Source organism: Centrocercus urophasianus, unplaced genomic scaffold (genome assembly GCF_019232065.1).
Source record: "Centrocercus urophasianus isolate 14NV4802_14NV808 unplaced genomic scaffold, USGS_Curo_1.0 seq_19, whole genome shotgun sequence".
NCBI classification, from domain to species: Eukaryota; Metazoa; Chordata; class Aves; order Galliformes; family Phasianidae; genus Centrocercus; species Centrocercus urophasianus.
The window spans coordinates 14419981-14440599 of NW_024884744.1; the positions used below are offsets into that span (position 1 = coordinate 14419981).

General features: G+C 41.7%; 2 protein-coding genes across 12 annotated transcripts in view; both read right to left on the reverse strand.

Moving 5' to 3' along the window:
- Positions 1–8477: 8477 nt before the first annotated feature.
- MRPL44 (mitochondrial ribosomal protein L44) lies at positions 8478–11191 on the reverse strand. The gene is made up of 4 exons (XM_042821134.1): positions 11034–11191; positions 10476–10944; positions 9535–9713; positions 8478–8791 (listed from the first exon to the last, which is right to left on the reverse strand). Exons 1-4 carry the CDS (start codon positions 11189–11191, stop codon positions 8620–8622), a joined length of 978 nt encoding a protein of 325 aa, XP_042677068.1. The 3' UTR covers positions 8478–8619.
- Positions 11192–12960: 1769 nt separating this feature from the next.
- The window catches only part of MFF (mitochondrial fission factor), a 20741-nt gene continuing 13082 nt past the window's right edge, over positions 12961–20619 (reverse strand). For 7 of the 11 annotated variants that reach the window (XM_042820675.1, XM_042820668.1, XM_042820664.1 and 4 more), the window contains 3 exons: positions 15241–15303; positions 14023–14107; positions 12961–13646 (listed from right to left, as the gene is read on the reverse strand). In XM_042820675.1, the coding sequence (XP_042676609.1) occupies positions 13515–13646; positions 14023–14107; positions 15241–15303 (280 nt within the window). In that variant the 3' untranslated portion in view covers positions 12961–13514. The remainder of the gene's footprint in view (positions 13647–14022; positions 14108–15240; positions 15304–20619) is intronic. The other 4 variants (XM_042820665.1, XM_042820669.1, XM_042820672.1 and 1 more) reach the window with 1 other exon arrangement.

Below are 20619 nucleotides of genomic sequence, written 5' to 3' on the forward strand. Positions count from 1 at the left end.
TCTGAATTATTGATTAGTCACTCTAATCTGTGGAAACGACTATCAGTTAGTGCTGTCTCGTTTGTTTTTATTTTGTATTTTGCATTTATTTATATTTTTACCAAGTCTAAATTAGTACCTTAGATTTGGTAAAGAGAATTAGAAGAAATTTGACAAGCATCTTCACTGGGAGACATGCAAACTTAGAACAGAGAGAAGTAATATTTTCAACCAGTTTTCTCTCACTTGCATATACTTTACCAAATTCCCATGTTCTGCTGCAGACTTTGCTAGAATTTTAGTTCTTTCAAAAAATATCAATTGAACACTGATTCGTAGAACAGGTTTTACTTTTGTGAGTAGACCTCCTTTGGTGCTGAAGCAGTGTGAACAACTGGGATCGACACGCAGAAAACAGAGGCAATGTTTAGTAATTCTCCAGGTCTTGTGTTACCATAGAACTGTAGGCCTGTGATGCCACAAAAAAGCAGAAGGATAAGTTAACTGGAACACATAAAGAAAGTCAAAAAGGTCAAAAATGAAGGAAAAAGTGATCTGAGTCTAAAATGCCAAGACAAGGCACGAAATACCTCCCATGCATTCTCTTTGTCTGAAGCACAGGGCTGGTAAATACGTGACTCCAATGTAGCAATGTGTTTATTTGGCCTGATGAATAAGGCGCCTTGTACACTGCAGTGAAACAATCCATGTAAATAAGCAAAAGACTAAAAGTCACATAAGCATCCATTTAGAGTTGAAGTAAGGCAAAAAAGAACAATATTATCTCAGTGCAAAGTAATGATGATGGACTTGAAACAGGGAAACTTGGGAAATGGAGCTTTCAGATGTCAGACATTCAGTAGACACTAAAAGAATGTCAGGCACATAACACAAACACGGGAAAATTCAGTCCTTCCATCAGCTAGATTATGAAAAAAAGCTTTAAAAGTGGACTGATAAAAGAAACCCTGGTGCTTCAAAATTTGGTGTAATTTTTTTTTTATTACTGTGATTGTTAAAACCGAGATACTATCAAGATTTTTTCCATGAATCCCTGAGAATTCATCACATCCAAACTGCAGTTCTATAATTCAAGGAGGACAAGAGAAAAAGGCTTTGCAACTGTCAGCATTAACAAGTTAGAAGTACACCAACAAGATGCACAGCAAATAAAAATCCCCTGGAGAATGTAGTAAAGGTTAGTGCAGTTGGAGTGAATAGATACAGATAATCCTTGGTAGCTGCAAGCAGCCTCTTAAGGGAGAGTTTTTTCAGAAGAGACCTAATCTCAACCCATATATGGGAGCAATACTGCTAAGACGAACCATATTTTAGCAGATTCTATGTTATTTAGTTTCAAAGTAAAAGGGCAAACCCTCAAATTGCTGTTTAGAATGATTGATTTAACATGAAAAGTAAATCCCCTGACATTTGGGCCTCCTGTACATTCTGCTGTACAGCACAAAAGCACCTTCAGTTCTTCTCCTTGAACTGACTCTATTCAATACTGCAAGTCATAGCTGGATGTGCAAGCAGCTTAAATAACATGTATTTCAAGAATATATTCTCCAGTTGAGAGGCAATGACTGGCACGTCTCTTTGAAACAATGTATGCAAGTTTAAATTAAGAAAGCAGATTTTGAAGGTATTTGCCAATAAGAAAAACCGGACAAGAAGGAAAAGAAAAAATGCCCATCAGCATGTGACTTAAATGACCTGACATGAAAAGGAAGCTTTTTTTCATGGCATAACAAAAATAATTTAAAATTTAATGCTTATCTGCTTAAATAAATTAATGATTTTTTTAAAAAAGCATAACGTTCTACCTAATTTGTTTTGGGAACTGGAAAAGAGAGAGTGTTCAGAACAAAACCTTGCTTCAGTCTGGTTTTTCAGTTCAGTTTGTGGGCAAGATATTTAATGGAAAAGAATGAATAAATACTCTGAAGCTGCACAGTGACTGAGAATTTTGGGATAACATCCATTCTGAGCCAGCCCCTGGCTTACTGTTTGCTTACAGCAAACAAGAGATTTTTAAACAAAAGAAAGAAACTAAGCAAGTTCCCCATGGTACCGTGGATGAAGAAAATAAGCAGGAAAAAGGAACCTGGCTGTTAATAAATCCTCATAGATATGGAAAGAAAAGTATTTCAGAAGCTATTTGCCAGTACAGTATTTCTTAAATATTACGACTTTTAATCAAGCCTCTTGTAATTGTTAGGAGTTCTGACACTGTTGGTATAATTCCCCAGAGCTCCCTAAGTTTACACTAACATTCCTGAACTACCAAGATCCGCGTTATGAATATACAAGTCTCCGTTTACAACCCAGTCCTCCACGCATAGGGTTGTTTCAGACCTCTGTACTTTACCACTTAAGAGCCAGCTTTCCCGTTTTTCATATTCAACGTATTCTGGACCAGTTTACAACACTGCTCTGATGCCACAACCACCCTACGGCTTACATTTTCCCACCCTGCATGGAGGTGTGTGCAGGCAGATAACGGCCTCGCTGCGGTGAGCACAGATGCAGGCAGAAGATAGAGCAGGTGTGTGTGCAGCAGGGCCTGCTGGCCTGCAGGGAGCCCAGCCTGCAGCGCCCAGCCCCCTGCTTGCTCATTCGGTTACCATTTAAAATAAAACAAAATTATTAAAAATAAAATAAGAAACATCCAAGCCAGCAAACAAAAACAAACAAACAAACCAAAACAAAAACCTACACCAAAAAGATTTAACAATGATTACCAGAGAATGGTTCTTTGGTAATTACTGGGAAGTTTCAGTTTTTACAGCAGGAGAAACATATGAACTGACGCATCATTTGTCAGAGTAAAGTCATGTTTTGCACTCCCAGCCTTTCCTCACCGACTGCTGTCCAAACCCACCTGCCAAAGGGTTTAATTCTCTTCATCCTCATTACAAACCAACTGTTGACGAACCTTCGGAGCACCGTCCACAGCCTCAGCTCTGCTCCACCACACCGAGTGCTTTCTGCCTTTGTAAGGAGCACAGATATGCCTGCCTGACCGAAAACATGCTGCAATGACATGACATTTGGTGTAGGAATTAAATATTTAAGAAATATTTCCACTGCAAAGGAAACATAAAGACAAAACTGTACACTGATATAATGAATGGAAAATTATACTTAAATCACTCAAATCTAAGGCCGTTAGCCCCCTAGTGATGAAAGGATGATCAGATTATCCAAGTGGTTGTACTGAGCTCATTGTCACAGTTGTTACTTGATGCAGGAGGTCTGCGTAATGGAATGAGCAACCTTCAGATGCAGTTTTGCATCAGGCAACAGTTTTATTTCTGGTGGAACTAAAAATTCATTTTGTAAACACATTCACAGTTCCACTATTGAAATTTAAGAGAATAATTATCGTTAGAATAATTATCAATTAGAATTGAAATTGTCATTTTCTCCAGTCGTTTCCTCAAATGTTCTCTGACATTGGGATTATTTCTACAAAATTACTTTGTTACTTGGTAATCCTAAACATCGATATTTGTTCGCAGTAACTTCGGGGATAAAGCCGTACCTCCTCGTTCTTTTTTCAAATTTATCATTAAAATAACGTAATTGCTTTCCCAGACCGAACCAGGACTGTTAGACAAGTTATCGCCCCCTGGTGGTGGGCACACTTTCCCCAGTCAATCTTGATGTGTTCTGCGACACTTCTTCAGTCATATGAGCACTTTCTTAATGAAGCAGCACTGCCTCCGACTCCGCAGCAGACCCTTGTGTAATCTTTTTTATTATTATTTTTTTTTCCCCCACTGTAGTTTTAGATTTAATATAGGAGAGTGATTCTCTACCACTGCGCTTCCTTCAGCCTTGAAGAACACATAACGATTTTCACATAGCTAGACTTAGTTATTTGATCGGCCAGGCAATATCCTCTGCTTTACAAAGCTGCTACCTCAGTGTGATGGCACAGCTTAATTGATACCATGTGAATGGTGGCATTGCTCTCTGAAAGCAGGCAAGCAAGACAGAGCAGAAAGCTTTGAACACTGCCGAAGGTAGAGCCTTTACACACGGACCTCCCACACTGGTCAGAAGCATTTCCTCTCTGTACAAAGTGGAAAAGTTGCCAGTGGGGTTTTTTCCCCCTCCACCTAAGCTGGAGGCTACAGAAAGAGATTGATGTGATTAATTTTTATTGCCTATATAAAGTATATAAAGTCTGAGAACAAGTGAGCACTTGCTGAGGAAAGGCTCCACTTTTAATTTCCATCTCAGAACAGTCAGGTTCTGCAGTTATTTCCAGAAGAAACAGTGGGAGCAAAAGGCTAAACTACTTTCAGTCTGGAGCACCATCTGTTTAGAGAAAGGATCATTAAACTTAGCTATGATGGCGATGGATTACCTTGACGACCTGAGAGGCCCCTCACAGTCATCCCATACCTGTACAGTCAGACACCACACCTGAGCATGAAAATATTAGTTCAGTGATTAAAAAAAAAAAAAGCACAGTCAAAAGTATAATTGCCACGGAATGGTAGAAACCTTACATTTCCTACATTGACGTAGAAAGGGATTATAATGTTTCAAAAGCACCAAAAGGCCCCAAAGCACCCCAGTTTTTATGTGCACTACGCTGAGCTGCGCTGCTGCCTCCCCATGATTTAAGAACCACCGACTGCCCTCAGTGCTCTGATTCTGTCACACAGGTTTGCTGGGTCCCCAGTCTGCACCTGTCCACCATAGCAGCTGCATGCTGGCTGACCAACTGGTGACCGTTTCATTTTCCTAGCTTACCAACCATTTCTTAGGCAAGCCAAAATGGTAAACACACTGAACTGGTGCCATTAGATCAGTGGGATCATTTCGAAAAGATAAAAAGCAAAGTGTCCTTGCACGCTTGTTTCTCTACAATAAAGACATCTCTTAACGTTAAACTTCAAAGCCAAGTGTACCTTAGATGAGCAACCAAACAGTTCTGAGCTATTTAATGTTTACCACAAAACTTATTAAAGTTAAGGACAGGAAAAAGTAGGGCTCCTCTAACATCTCAGCACTGCATCATCCTCCCTCCCAAGGAAGAATGAGAACACATCTTTTGATGTTTTTATTTCTTTATGGCTTTTTATAGCATCAGAATGCCAGAGCAGCTTATCTAAGTATGTGATTTATTGCAAGAAGTAAGAGAGCTTGGTGTAAATTTTTAACTGACAACTTCAAACCCCAAATTAACAGGGAGATACCTGTAAAGTGATCGTATTTTAATGTCCTGCCCTTAAGTTACAGCAACAATTTAAATGCAAGCAATTATTTCTGGACTTTTTTTTTGTCTCCAGAAAATAATAGGAAAACTTCAGGTAATTGCAACCAGAGGAAGCTGCAGCTGAAAGCAAGGAGATACACAGTGTTCAGTTACGTGACCGAACAGCTTGGAACAGCAGCACACACACCTACTGGGGACAGAAACAGAAACAGCTCACGAAGGCACCCTAAGATGTTTTTTCTCCTTTTTGCTTAGCTGGGACCAACACAGTAAGACTGCCCTTAATTTTCTTAAAAGAAAGGCAATTTTACAACATATTCTGGAAAAAAACAGTGGATCTAGGTGATGGAATCATAGCATCACCAAGGTTGGAAAAGACCTCTAAGATCATCCAACCATCCACCTATCACCAATATTTCCCACCAAACCATGTTCCTCAGTACAACTAAATGCTTCTTGAACTCCTCCAGCGACAAGAGGAGAGGAGTAGACTAATAATATTACTTACACATTGTGCTTATTTAATATTTCTGGGAAAACTAAGTCTAGATCAATTTCAATAGTAAAACTGATCATGCATTTAGTGGATTAATGAATAGCTTTTTTTGTTTTTTTGTTTTTGTTTTGTTAATTCTACTTACATCTGTCTAAGCATATTTGCTCATACTCATCACTACAAAGAAGGAAATTAAAGAAAACAGAAAAAGCAAGGGGTTAGAAGACAGAACTGTACTCTTGTCAGGATGTAGCTGTTTGTACACACATGGCTATTTTAAATTAGTGCAGAACAACTTCTGTGTTCTGGTTTACTTTCAGTTAATACTTACGATTATGACAAGTATGGTTTGGACAAGTTAAAAGGAGGACAAATGCACTTACAGGAACAAATATCTGCATCAGATTGAATGTAGCACACAGGAAGATGGAATGGAGGCTGGCTGACAGTTGAGATCATGTCAGCCTATTACAAAATTCCATGAATGCCAGAGAACATACCCTTTTCCACTGCTGTTTATGAATATAATCCCAACAGCTATCTGTAAAATGAGTTGTTCAGTGGGTTGCAAGAATGAACTGATTCTTTTCCATCAGTCAGTTACTGATGTGCTGCTTGATATATGCTGCCTTCTGTGAGGAAGGAACAATCACTGGGCCATGTAAATGCACTTGTACTCAATACCCGGGGCAGAACCAATGCAAGCAGCTTACAAAGTACTTACAAAGCAGACCAGAAAACCACCAGGTAATACCGCAGCCTCTAGCAGAAGAAAAGCTGCAGGTTTCCCTGCTTATTTTTGAAGATATTTAATTCTGTAAATCTAACCAATTGTTTAACATCACTGAGTTTGCAATGCATGCTGAGGTGCTAGAAAGTAAAGCAAAGATACCACAAATGCATTTCTGACCATGAGAACCTCGAAAATAGGGCACCTTTACCTACAAAACTCCTTATTTTCCACTCACCCCTTTATTAAAAGAACAAAAAAATCCTTTTTCCATGTCCCCAAAGTATTTTTCCCTTTGAGCACAGACCATTCCGTATGTATACTACACAGTACATTGATTTCCCTTACATTAAGCAGTTTCCTTCCAGCATACTAATCAGTAATCCACTTCTCCTAGGATTTATTCCCATATTCCAAACTGTGAGACCACAGTAAGCAGATGTTGAATTTTCTTTTAAAGTAAACTGCCAACACACTGCTCTTTTTCTCTCTCTTAAAATACAGCTATTTCAAATAGTAGGTAGATCTAACTTAGAAATTAGAATGTACAATAAATAAATAAATAAAAATCACAATTGTCCTTTTAAAATAGGTAAAGGTAAAAGAAATACCTAATCTGAAAACTAAAAATAGCAGAAGTTATTTCAGAGTCAGCTATTATTCCCCTGAAATATAGTGACCTTATTGGCTATGCTTATGTAAGTGACAATAGATTACCTAGATGGAATTTTTAACTTAACAAAAATAATTCTATGCATTTTTCATGTTTGATGGATGTTTCTGCTCTCCTTTTATATTCAAGCTTTCACCCATTTGGTTTACTATGCCAACATCCAGCCAAAAATTTTTGTTGCTGTCTAGCCACAGAAGTGTTTTATACATGTCATAACAAACATGAGATGTGCATTAATAGCAATCAGTTGGGTGTTTTTAGTTTGTTTTTAGCTTTCTCTCTTGAAAATACTCATTAATCTGTTTCAGTAAAGTAGAACAAAGCAAGATCTCATTCTCACTCCCAGTGCAGTAGGAAACACCACCTGCACTGCGCCACAGACCTGCTCAGCAGCCAGTCTCAGGCTGGGGCCATTCACTGCAACACATCCTTCACATAAATGCAAAATAAAACCAGTGCTTACAATGGGGTAAGGTAGAAACACTTCTTCCTTTAACTACTGTCCTGCATTCAGCGTCTTCCCTTTCTCCTTTGAGGGCTCAGTCCCAATTTGCAATATAATCTCACTGAAGTTTAGAGGAAACAATTCCAAGATACACAAGGATTGTGTGGCTGCCTCTCCATGTGCCATCCTCTGATACACAGAGTTCCTATTTTACAGGTACATTACAGAGGTACCCAAGCAGAACTCGAGTAATTGAAAGCCTTTAAGACAGCTACAGATAAAACATACACAGATTTCATGAATCCAATACCTCAGTCACATGACAGCTTCAGACAAATGAATGAGTGGAGAAAAATGAAGGTCCTGGAGCATAAAAGAAAAACAGATCAACCAGCAATGTTCTCATTTCTTTCAGCACAAGTCCTCATAATCCTTATTTTCCTCTTTACAGATTTTAAAATTAAGAATACTGCCTTGCAGAGAGCATTCCAATAATAGAAACCAATGTGTACAGCAAGAAAAAAAAAAAAAACAAAAAAAAGCTGCATCCAAGCAGTAAAATCTCTAACTGCCATTTACTTTCCTCTTGAATTGGATCACCACCAGCGTCAATACCATTGACATCACATTCTGTTTTCACCAGGTCAAGGACAAATGGATCCAGATGCAACTCACAGACCAACGCTGCATATTAAATTCTACTCATCTTATTAACAATACCCTCAAAACCAGCCCCAAGGAAGCACTCAAGAAACTTTTTTCTATGGATTTTGACACACGCTATTAAGCATCATTAAGAACCATCTCTGGTGATTTATGGAAAAACTTCTCAGCCAAAATACATAAATTCAGGAAGAAAAAAGAACTTTCACTGATTAGGAAAATGCCTGGACATTAAACACTATACAAAAGACTTCATTTATTTTATAACCATATTTAATTCGAAAATTCCAAGAACCTCAGATCAGAAAATCAAACTGAACTTTGCTCTCCTAAAGGTGTCTATGTTCAGCATGGAAGCCATTCATTCTTGAGAGAAACTGGACATAGCTTTTGTTATCTAGTTACTGCTGATAGCCTTTTCAGCTGTCCATCCTTCTTTGGGTTTTGAGTAATCCCACGGTCTCCTGTTCTCAGTATACCCATACAGCTTCCGCAGCGCCACGCGGGCAGCTTCTTCCTCTGCAGCAAGTAGCGTTTCCCCAGGCCCTTCAGCTATTATCTTCTTATCACTGGGAAGAAAGCAAACAAAACATTTTCGTCAGAATCCTGAGCACGGTTGTACATCATGGATCAGTGCTGCTAAATGTGTTTTCCCCCAGTCTGCCAATAGTGAGGGTAATTTCTATATACAGGCAACAGTGCAGACATTTCTGCTGGTTTTTTCTTGCAAAGGTGAGCTACTGGATATTCAGCAATAGAAACTCAAATCAGAAAGACAAGCTCTTCCTGGAAGAACACTACTCTGTTCACTGAGACTCCTAACACATCACTGATTGTTCAGTGTTCAGTTTCTGTTATCGCTGTTAAAAACATGCAAATCCTTTACTTTGGTCAGCTTAACCAATCTTTTCTTTTTCCCCAGTAAGAAAGCATTTTAAAAATTCCTCAAAAGGAATCCACCTCCCTTGATGTCTCCTTACCATCTCTAAGCTCTGCATACAGCTGCGGTCCTTCCAGACCTCATCAGTTCTGTGACTGGCAAAGTCCCTGTGCTACAGCAACCAGAACATCCTGGCTCTGGTTTCCCTTCTGAGGAAGGGTGTCTGACTCAGACTTCAAAGCTCTTTAGTCCAAGACTGTCTTTGTGCTCTACTCCTGACAATGCTTAAGTGGTTGATTTTACACAGAAGTCACTGCATGTTTTTTTTATGTAATAACTTGACCAAGGATCACAGGTAAAGAAACAAAAGGACCATCTTCTGTCCTCCCCTCTTTCCCAGCTTGAATCCATTCAAATTAATACCATACTAACCAGTACAGCCCAATGAAGTACAGTGGCAGAACTGTGTTGACCCCCAGCTGCCTGGTAATTCTTGGTTCTGGAGCAGAGATATTTCTCTTGGCCAATTCTTCCACCAGCAAGCCCATAGGATTTACGACTTCCCAGATCTCAAACAGGTCTTTTCCAATCAGTTGGGGAATTAAAAAATCCTAAATAGAAAAATAGTTAGAAGTTAAAATCAATGGGAAGGGAAACAACAGCTCTAGCTCCTAGTGCCTGTGAATAAAAACCCGATACGAGTCACTAATGCACCTGACAGCAGATATCTGGAATGAACGATCAAAGCGCCTCTGCGCTATGGCACGGCTAAGCAGGACCAGGAGGCGCTGCTGAGCTCTGCAGGCTGAGCTGCTCAGTGTGCACACCAAGCCAAACTGCTCCCACCTGAAGGAGCGGCACCCGCCTGAGGGCTTCACAGTGCTGCCAGGCAGCTCTGAGCGTGAGGTGAGCACTCAGAAGGGAAACCAAAGCAGCAGACTGGATGTCCGCAGGGTCCTGACAGAAGCTGAAGGCACCATGCAGTGCCATGCAATTTACACCTATTGTGGCCACTGTCTGGTCTGGCAACTGCTGCTGGCTCTTACACAGACCCCCACCTTGTGTCAGAAATGAGATTTTAGCAGATAACTTCTCCATTCCAACATTAGCAATAAGTGAAACGGGAGAAAGGCCAGCAGCTGCCCAAATTACTCTGTTACACCGCAGTTTAATTGAACGTTCTGGTATGAAAAGACCTTTGAATCTTTGCACTCCTGAGCCTTTTTGTTTAGAGAAAGAACCAAACAACTTCTCTGGATCTTTGGTCACTGAGGTGCAGAACTTTTTGCCTTTCTTCCTTTAACTTCGCCCCCCTCCCCCGACACGACCACTTGTTGCTATCGGCACAAAAGAAACCACAAAGGCCGGCGCACCCTGACGAACAGCCCGGCTCTCTCAGGCCCGCTGCTGCCCAGCAGCGCTCCCACCACCGCGAAGAACGTGGCGTGCAGCACGGCCGGCGGCGCGGGGAATTGCGCGCAGAGCGCCAGGTCGGGCAGCGCCAGGTTGCGCGCCACGTGGGACACGAGCTGCCGCCCGGTCAGGAAGGCGACGAGCGCCGCCACCCCTGGGGCGGGCAGGTCGGGGTGGGCGGCCTGGAAGCTGCGCGTCAGGTAGGAGTGCGAAAAGGACATCCCTCGGGCGGAAAGCTCCGCGTTGTCTCGGAGGTTGAGGGCGACGGCGTCTTGGTCTACGCCGAGGTCACGGCGCTTCGCCTCCTCGCTTTTAATGTAACAGGAATTCACGAAGGCGGTTTTGAGGAGATCTAACGAGAAGTTTTCCTGCAGGCGGTGGCCGAACGCCTGGATTTCCGCGTGGTAATCCCACCCGGGCTGCTCCGAGCTGCGGGCGAGGAAGAAAACGCGGTCAGAACGAGGCGGCTCCGCAACCGTGAGCGTCCTCCGCCCGCCGCCCTCCCCTCGTGCTCTCACCGCCGCCGCGGGGCCGCCCGCAGCCGCTGCTGCTCCAGATAGGCGCGGAGCCACCGCTTCTTCTCGCGGCGCGGCGCGGAGCCCGGAACGAGCCGCCCCGTCCCGGCCGCGGCCAGCAGCCGCCGGGAGACCCGCAGCAACAGCAGCCCGGCGGCCATAGCGGCGGTGGCGGGGCGGAAGGTCCGTGCGCTCACGCGTCCCCCGGGCGGAAACGCTCCGAGTCGGTGCAGAACGGCGCGCTCCGGAAGCGGAGGAGGAAGGGCTTCGTTCATCCGTCCGTCCGCCGCAGCGAAGGAAGGGCTTCGTGAGAGACGCCGAACCCTGAGCTGTTGTTTGGGTTTCACTTGGAAGACAGAGAGCCTTTTTCTTCCCGTAAAAGAAACTTTTATTGTTTCTTGTGTTCCAGAACAACTCTGTAAACGCAGCAGGCACGGCCCCGGCTGATGAGAGTTCACACAGAATCCTCCGCTTCACGCTGACGCTCCGCAGCAGGACGCGCTCCGTGCCGGCCCTCACTCAGGACAAGGCACGTGCAGCACACACAGCACAGGCTGCAGGCAGCCCCCAGCCAGGGCCCATATGGCAAAAAATGCAAAAAAGCGACACGTGAAGCAGCCAAACTCAGGAAAAAAAGCACTCAGAAAAGCAGGCACAGCAACCTGACACACAAAGACAGCGCAGAAGCCGTGTGATGCCAGGCAGCACAGCCTGCAGAGCTCCTGCTGGCACGTGGAAGGGATGAGAGCAGCATGCAGTCCATGAGGCACACAGTGAAGCACCCAGGTCTTCTTGCACAGAGCAACCTGTCCTGGCTGCCAGATGTTGGAAATCTCACTGGCTGCTTCAGCCATCCAATTTACCTCTATCCTGGGCAGCCAACTGGTAATTCTCACAGATAAATACTGTGCAAATAGCAGTCAGTCATCAGCAAGATCAGTTACGGTGCAGCTACAATGAGAATTTTCATATGTATTTACCATCTTTCCAGTCTTCCAGGCAAATATCCCACTCATGGCATTGGAGAACAGCAAGGGGGGCTCCTCAGTCACTTTATGTCCCAGCGTGCCCCATCCCAGTTCTGCTCCCAAACAGAATAGCACGGCTGCACAGGAGCTGGGTGATTCTTCTGGCCAGTAGGCAGTGCTGCTGCTGGGCAGGGCAAGTCAAGGGTAAAGCTGGAGGAGGCCTCATTTCTGCAGCTGTTGTGTATCATCATCTCTCAGCAGTCCGTGTCCCAGACATGGAGCCCAGAAGTTGTCCTGCACAGTGGTCCCAGCTGTTCTACAAAAGGTCACCTCTGAAGCACAGTTCTGCTGTCACTGCACTTTCTCCCACACACTGACACTGTTAGGAAGATTCCTGTACAGTTGAGGAAGGGGCTGTGGCTGCCACACATCCAAGTGGAAGGTGCAGCTGTACAAAGCCTGGAAGCCACCAACACAGAGGGAGGCTGAGGAGCTCCAGCAGCACTGTGCGTGGCTCAGAGCTCCCACAGAGCAGTCTGGCAAGGACAGCAGCACAAGGTGGATCACACAGCTGAAGTGAGGATGTTTAATCCTACTGCAGGACGTGGGGACACTGGGCTTGCTTCCTATACAGATGTACTCAACCACATACACCCAGAGCAACTCCAGAGCACGCCAGGCAAGGCACCCCTCCAAGCAGGCTATCAGGTGCCCACCTGCTGCTGGCTCTTACTTTCCAGGCTGCTAGTTCAGACAATCCTCAAACTTTCTTAAAATAATACTAAGCAAATTTTTAAATTATTTCTTTGTTTTATTAAATACACTACAGTGGTCTTTTGTACTCCATCATCTTTTGATCACTCAGATTGACTCGCTTAAAAACATATTTTATAGAAAAAACATCTGCAAAATTAAAGCTAAAATAAAAAGAAACAAAAGATATTACACACCTCTGGACAGTCTGCATGTTAGCAAAGACCTTTTATTATCTGACCTGAACACAGCCTTAAACTAGGAACATACTCATGAAACAGGACACATTCCTTGAATATGGCACACCTCTGATACAAGTTAGACTGAAGGAGAACTAGTGCAATGATGTTCACTTGCATCTAACAACAGATCAATAAAACCTAGATTTCATTACTTTGTGTTGATATTTTTTCCCCAAACCCAATTTGATTTGTTCTCTCCCAACCACAACAAAAAAATCCAGTGATTATTCCTGTCGGACACTCTCCTTACATTGCACAAAGCAGGCTTCATCTCAAAATCAGCTGATCCGTATTTACATTGAAGCATGCAAAGGAGGATACTGCAAGTATTCACAATGCAAATCTATTAAATACAGCATAACTGAACAACAAGGTGTCCCTTTAACACTGCAATTCTATAGGCTTTTTTTTTCTGTGGTGGAAGTTTCCAGTGAATGAATTATAAAACAGCATACAATTCAGAAACAGAGTTTTGCAAATTCTGTTGGTATTTTGATCGACTAAATCTTTCAGAGCTGTGTCTAGCGCCGAAACCAAAGCCAGCTGTTGAGTAGCCAGAAAGCTACAGTAATTGAATACATGATCATCTCCCTTTTAGCACGCTCTTTGTTTTCTTCTTCCAGAAGCTGGAGACGCCGATTAAGTTTGATTATCTAAAAATAAACACACACTTTTAGTAGTTTAAATAAAGTTGACAGAGTTTCAAGAAGCTTGAATAAGCATCCAAAATCAGTATTGTGCTTGATGGATTTTAAACACTTGATAATGTAACTTTCCATCTTTAGTGGCTAGTCATCAGACCTTGCTGTCCCTGCTAAGCAGGAGCAGAAATGGAGTTGGACTCCCCAGACCTCCAGAACAATACTGATTTGTGCAGGCAGTCTATCAGGGATACAGACAGCATATCTCACCACATCAACTACACAGCTTCCTTTGCAGCCATACCACTATATTACAGCAGACAGCCTGCTCTCCTATTTTACCACTACAGCTTTTTCTTAATATTATCAACTGTTACACATTACATACCTGCCTTCTTAAGGAAGCAGCATCTACAACAGTCATGTCGTCTGGTGTTCCTTCAAGTGTGGTATCCATGTTGGAAAGACCGTACCTATCAGGTTACAGAGATCAATTAGCTGCCTGATCCGTACAAAATTTAGCAAGTATTGCATTTTATAAGCATTCTAGTAGATGTATTTTTGGTGGTGATAGGCAGGAGAATTCTCAGACCTTTTGGCTTTTACTGAGTCACGTACTTTCAATAGGACGATGACTGAATCAAGCATGAAGATGTATTAAGTGGGCGATTGGCTAAATCTGAGTCCACTGTTTTCCACATTCAAACATTTCTGGAATTTCTCCACACAGACAGATTTCTTAGTATCACTTGGTCTCTCAACACTATTTCTAGTTATTCCACTGCTTAGTGAACGCTGAAAATTGCCTGAGCTAAAACGCCACAGTTGCAAGAGATGTGCAATAGATTTGAACTAACCAAATGAAGATTTGGAAAGAAGTGGGTATCTTATGCTCAGTATCTATTCAAATATTCCACACACTGAGATTAATGATCTCAGTCAAAAGAACCTTAATATTTTAGATAAAGGACAGAGAATGCTATAAACAGAGTCAGGTGCCATCACTGCTTGGTGAATTCTGCATGCTTCAGGAAGAGGGTTATTATCAAAACACCTCAATTTTCTTGATGTAATGACTCAGATAAAGCTTTATTCTAACTCCAGGATAAGTTATTTCAATACACACATTTTCACATAGTTGGTATCTTCACTTTGATGAAAACAGAAAAGCGTAGTGTGAAACGGGAATTTCCTTAATCCTGATCATGACCTCACATTTTAAGATTACATCCAGTTCCGCCGAAGTGATGTCAGTCTGCCAACATAATGGCTGTAAAAACACATCCTGCTACCACTAACACTCATAGGCATGTTACTGAAATCACCTGGAAAAAAACAACATGATGCAAGGCCAACTTTTCTAGCAATAACAATACAAAATTCAACCACTATTAAACAGGAGGTACTCAAAGCACATTGCTAATGTAATTTAAAATCCTCTCCTGGCCGCACAACTTCTGCAGCATTATTCTATCTACTATACAAGTAAGTTTGATGGTGAGGAATAGGGGCCTGAAATGCCTTAAGAGGTGAGGGGGGAGATGGAGGAGCACTGTGATCCATTAAATTAGTGGATCGCAACTGACAGTAACAACAAAATCTTTACCTGGTGTTGTCATGATGAGGGTTAGAGGAAGTGGTAGCAGCTGACCCACCACGTAACACTGGCCTATAGCAGTTTTGTGTAGACAGAAAACAGGAGACAGAAACAGGAAATGACAGAGATAAGAGGTAAAACACACAGAACAAAGGAACATCAAAATATTTCCACTTATATATTTCTATACAATGCCTATTTATTTTACTGAATTTAATTAACACCAAGTGTTTACAGCTCTGTAGGTTTTTTTTTTTTAATGAAAAAGCTTCATTTGTGGAAGATGAATGGTTGGAATATAGATTTGGGAGGAGTTATCAACCATATAATTCTATGGGATTCCTCATATTTTTTAAAAAGGCTCTCCAAAAAACAAAACCTCAGGAAAAGAAATATCTATACTTATGCAGAACAGAATATGTCAGTTGGAAGGAACCTGCAAACATCATCTAGTCCAACTGCCTGACTGCTTCATAGCTAACCAAAAAAGCATACCATTGAGGACACTGTCCAAAAGCCTCTTGAAGACTGACAGGCACGAGGCACTAACCACCTCCATAGCAGACCACCCTCGTGGTAAAAGCAATTTTCCTAATGTCCAGTCTGAACCTCCCCTGGTGCAGCTCTGTGCCATCCCATGCATCCTGTCCTCAGTTTCCAGGAGCTCGACACCTCCCTCTCTGCTTCCCCTCAGGAAGTTGTGGTAAGCCATGAGGTTGCCTCTTGGACTCCTTTTCTCCAAACTAGATAAACCAAGAGCCCTCAGCCTCTCCTCAGATCAGACAGCTTCCAACTTTATAAAAGCCTTTTAATCACTCTCTCCTCTCTCTAAGGAAAGAAGGATTTCTGGCTTGTCTTTCTTCACCTAAGCTAAATATAACTTAGACAACAAGGGCTACAGACCTAAGGACCATGTACAGATATAAAGGAGAGGCAGGAAGAAGTGACTGAAAGCTTCAAGTACATGGTAAGAGCATCCCTGTTATTACTGCTCTTTCAAGTTTGTTTCTTTTTATTTCTAGGCAGAGGGCAAGAAAAGGTTACAGCTTTCTAAGTTGTTTAAACGATACAAGCACCACTTTGTCAGGAAGAAGTTGGCACACCCCAATTTTCAGAAGATATCAGCTGTATGTTCCGATGACAGTGACACTATGAATTTCAGTACCTCTGCTAACGAGGCAGTTGCACACCTGTGCTGTGTAACAAACTGATTTCAAGCAGTTGAACAATTTCTTCTATTTTCCCAATGCCAGCAGTAGGTATTTGTACTGTGCACTCAACCCACATACATACCAGCCTCTAAAGTTAGCAACAGGGAAAGAGAATCCAGGGTTGAAGATCCTTACAGCTGTGACAGTTGGGAGTCACAGGTCTGGTGCTGAGGCAGCTAGGTGAGCACTGTGGCCTGGCCCAAAAATGACCAAGTGCTGTGCAAAAACATCACAATCGCTGTGACTGAATTGAAAAGATTGAGGGTCTAGGAAGCCTTAGCAAACAGCTTCCCAGTACACAGCACTGGGATTAGGTCCTACTCTAAACAAATCTTCTGCAATTGGAGCACATTGCTATTATATCATAAAACTAAAAATGAAGTCCTGGAAGTGAAAAATGAGAGGCAGACAAGCGAAAGCCAGCATGATGCACCTTACAAAACAGAAGTTCCCAATCCCAGCACCAATAATAAAATAATATTCTTCCTCAAGTTCTCAAAAATGGTTTTCCTATTTCTTACTGGGAGAAATAATTCCGTTAGCCTCCAGTCTTGCTGGACAGATGCTATAACTAAATGCTTGGAGAAAACACAAGGAATTCAGCATAAAGCAGTTATAGAACAGGTTACAGAATTCCTCTGTGAACAAAAGTTGACTGTAATAAACAAATACGCCAACAGCAGCTTGATGTTGTGTCATGAGACCAACAGTTCTCAAATGCTCTCTGAACTCTAGTTCTCTGTGGCAGTTTGTGGTAAACTTAAGGTTTTACAGATGCTGCAGAACTTATCAATGCTATGTAACCTGTACCATCCTTACAAAAAAAAAAAAAAAGCCTTGGGTCTGGAAGCAACTGAAGACTACAGCAAACAACAGCAGGTGCCATCCAAACCGGGAACCTGAGCTACACTGAAGGCACACCTTTAATCTCACTCTAGCGTGGCGGCTTTGTTGTCTTCTTCCTTTTCTCTGCAGTTCACGTTTTTCTTTCTTTATTGGTGGGCCCAGGAGGATCACCGCAGTATTTCCCTGCCTCTCCCACCTTTTTTACTTGCTCAATATCAGGAAATCAGCAACAACAGCAACAAAAAGTAATCTAGATAACAGTGACATCTAAATCAGTGAGATCACCTCGCCCTCAAACTCGGCAGTGAATTTTCAGGTAAATACAGTGTGCAGTAGCTCAACTCTCCTCTAGTTGTAAAGGCATGACAATCTTTCAGCAAGTAGTATAGTAAAAAAAAACAAAACAAAACCCAACAAAACCTAAAACTTTTGGTCTTCTGGCTGCTTCTGGCACCAACCTAAGTATTAAAACACGATCAGATGCAGCCATAATTTAGGTATGCTCAGCACTTAAATATTTCACTGCAAATACAATGGCAGCCTAAAACACAACGGGAATGCACAGTAATGGATTTTAATAACAGTGGTAAAACAGGTAATAATGCAATGACCAAATGAACCAGGTCTATCTTCCTCTGCTTGGAGCAGAGCATGCAATACCACAGTAATGATGCAATCAAATGGTCTGAGAGGAAAACAAGAGGTGTGGATAATCTAGGTCCAGCTTATATCACCTGTGTGCATACACACGTGACTCAGGCCAGCAATTCGTTGTTCAGTAGGGGCAGCAGCTATGTTGACTTCTCACCGTACTTTGAAACTTATCTGGAAATCTCAAACAGCTGTAAGAATGTGCACTAGGACTTTATGGACGTGATCGGGAGGTGAACTGGGTAAGAAGTTCAGCTGAAGTATAAAAGCTCTGAAGTACAGAAAGGATTTGTGCACTGAAGCATCAGTGAGTAGGCACAACTGCTCTCCCTGCTCACCTCAGCACTACAAGCGATTACTTCAACAAAGCAAGGCTCCTTCACATCTGCAGCTCTGTTTCATTTGCTTCTGAACTGAATTACCCTCATCTAAACTCTTGTGTAAGGACTGGTACAGTCTTAACTTGCACCATATTATTTCTGTCATGAAGATTGTCATCAGCTTCTTCAAAATAAAATGTGATCTTACAAACACTTCAGGAAATTAATACGTGGGTGAGGTTTGGCACTTAGTGAGGATGGTGGCTTTTTAGAAAGTACTTATCTGATAAAAAGGAGACAGCAATGAATTTCTATACTTTTTCTTTCCAAATAGTTAAGTCCTTGGTTCAAGAGGTAAAGAATAGCTTAGATAAAGTACAAATATTGTAAAAATTAATCGATTTTTTTTCCCCTGCACTTTATTTAAAATAATACTAAAATATCCTTAAATGCAGCTTTTTTGGTTGCCTGCAGCATATGAGCCTTTAAAAGACTAGTTTTTGGTCTCATAGAAGTTGAAAAAAGGTTAGAACTGGAAAGCAAAACTGACCTATTGTCCTTGTCCAAGCTGAAGGAAGTGCAAGAGTAAACAGACAGTGTAAACAGTAATCATTATATCATGGCCCATCTGAAGAATCATTCATGCGAGCAATGCCAACCAAACCAGGCATAATTCATTAGCTGCAGCAGTGTAATCAGCACCTACCATCAGTAGTTTCAGTGAATTGCAAGGTAATTTTGCAAACATTTTGTAAAAAGAAAAGCAAGCCACAAAATAAGGAAAAATATTTCCAGTAAATAGCACAAGTCAGACCTTGTTCATTTTAAAAGATCTCATAATTAGCATAAAATTTAAAACAGTAAGGCTTTCAGATAGAACACATTACGCAGAGCAAAAGAACAGACAGCAGTTTGAAACAGTTTAAAATGAACAATATTTTACAACCATGCAAGTGAATCATCCAAATTTCACATTCCTACGCTGGCTGTAGAATAACAGTGGGTATCTAAACAACCCACCACTAGGAATACACTTTTACCTTAACTGATAAATTCATTTTGGGGGTAAGACTGCTTGGCAGGCGCGTAACACTAATTTCCTGCTTCTTTTCAGAAGGCTACTAAGAGTGCCTCAAAAAATGAACCCAAACCAGGAAGAGTAATGCAGATTTAGAAGCATTTAGAACCCTAGAATTATTTTGATGACTGAAGTGAAAAGTGTGCTTATTAATATGTATACATGCAATATCCAAGGAAATGTGGGCAAGAACCCACCAAATGGAAGGCAGGGTAAATCTTTTTTGCTTCTCTGCAGACTGAGGAAAGGGCCAGAATTTCAGTCCATATTTTAACAAGGACTTTTGGCACAACATACAGTACTGTTACTCTCAGACAGAAGAATTCCTCTTTGTCTGGGAGCTTTAATTTTGTTAGGAAAGCAAAACACCACCACAGCCTGTTACTCCATCTAATCTTTTGATACTGACAAGATTGAAAGAACAAAAATAAAACAACAAACAACTATTGCCCAATGGACACGCATTGACATTTTAACCTCTAGAATTTGGAATTTCATGGGATTAAGACTGGGTTTAGCACCCAACTGTGTTTTGCTTGATTTTTATTTTCATTTTTCATTTTTTTTTCCCCAAGTTCCAGGTTAAAGGCACAAAGATCAGCAAGACTGGAGTTCTGTGTGATTTGGTAATAATAATACAGGCATTGACGTACAGTCCTGTCAGTAAACGTGGTGAGCTACAGGGGGTACAACTGTGAAAACAGGCATTTTCAATAAGATTGGCTTGATGGTCATACTTCCTTACCAAAACAACTAGAAAGCAAATCACTTCACTTTATAAAATATTAGGAGTGCTACTGGTACTACAGCAAAACCAGAGGCAGATAAGGAATTTGAAAGAACTTCTGAGTACAGCCCTGCTTAAGGACTGCAGGAGGAACGAGCAGTTCATCCCAGCACCCACGGCAGTTTGCTTCTATAATTCAAACTCTCTGCAAGAACTACAAAATGCAGCGATTCTTATCTGAACCTCTGTGACAAACACAGTATTGAAATTAAAATTGCTTTTGCTAAGAAAATTTCATCATTTTTAGTCTTTATAGATGCTTCTGCAGCGATAAACATGTCATTCTAGTCGTGCTCAGAAGTGTCAAATCAAAACAGCACAGGGACACAGCAAGTGGGCAAAACTCCACTTGAAAAGAATGGAACTACGCTGATCACAACAAGGCTTCTTTGGGCTCATCAGCTCTCAAAGTATCAGCTTACTCATCGAAACAAAAAAATTATAAATTGAAGGAGAAACTCCGTATATATTGGTTTTTCTCCCCAATCCCCCCCC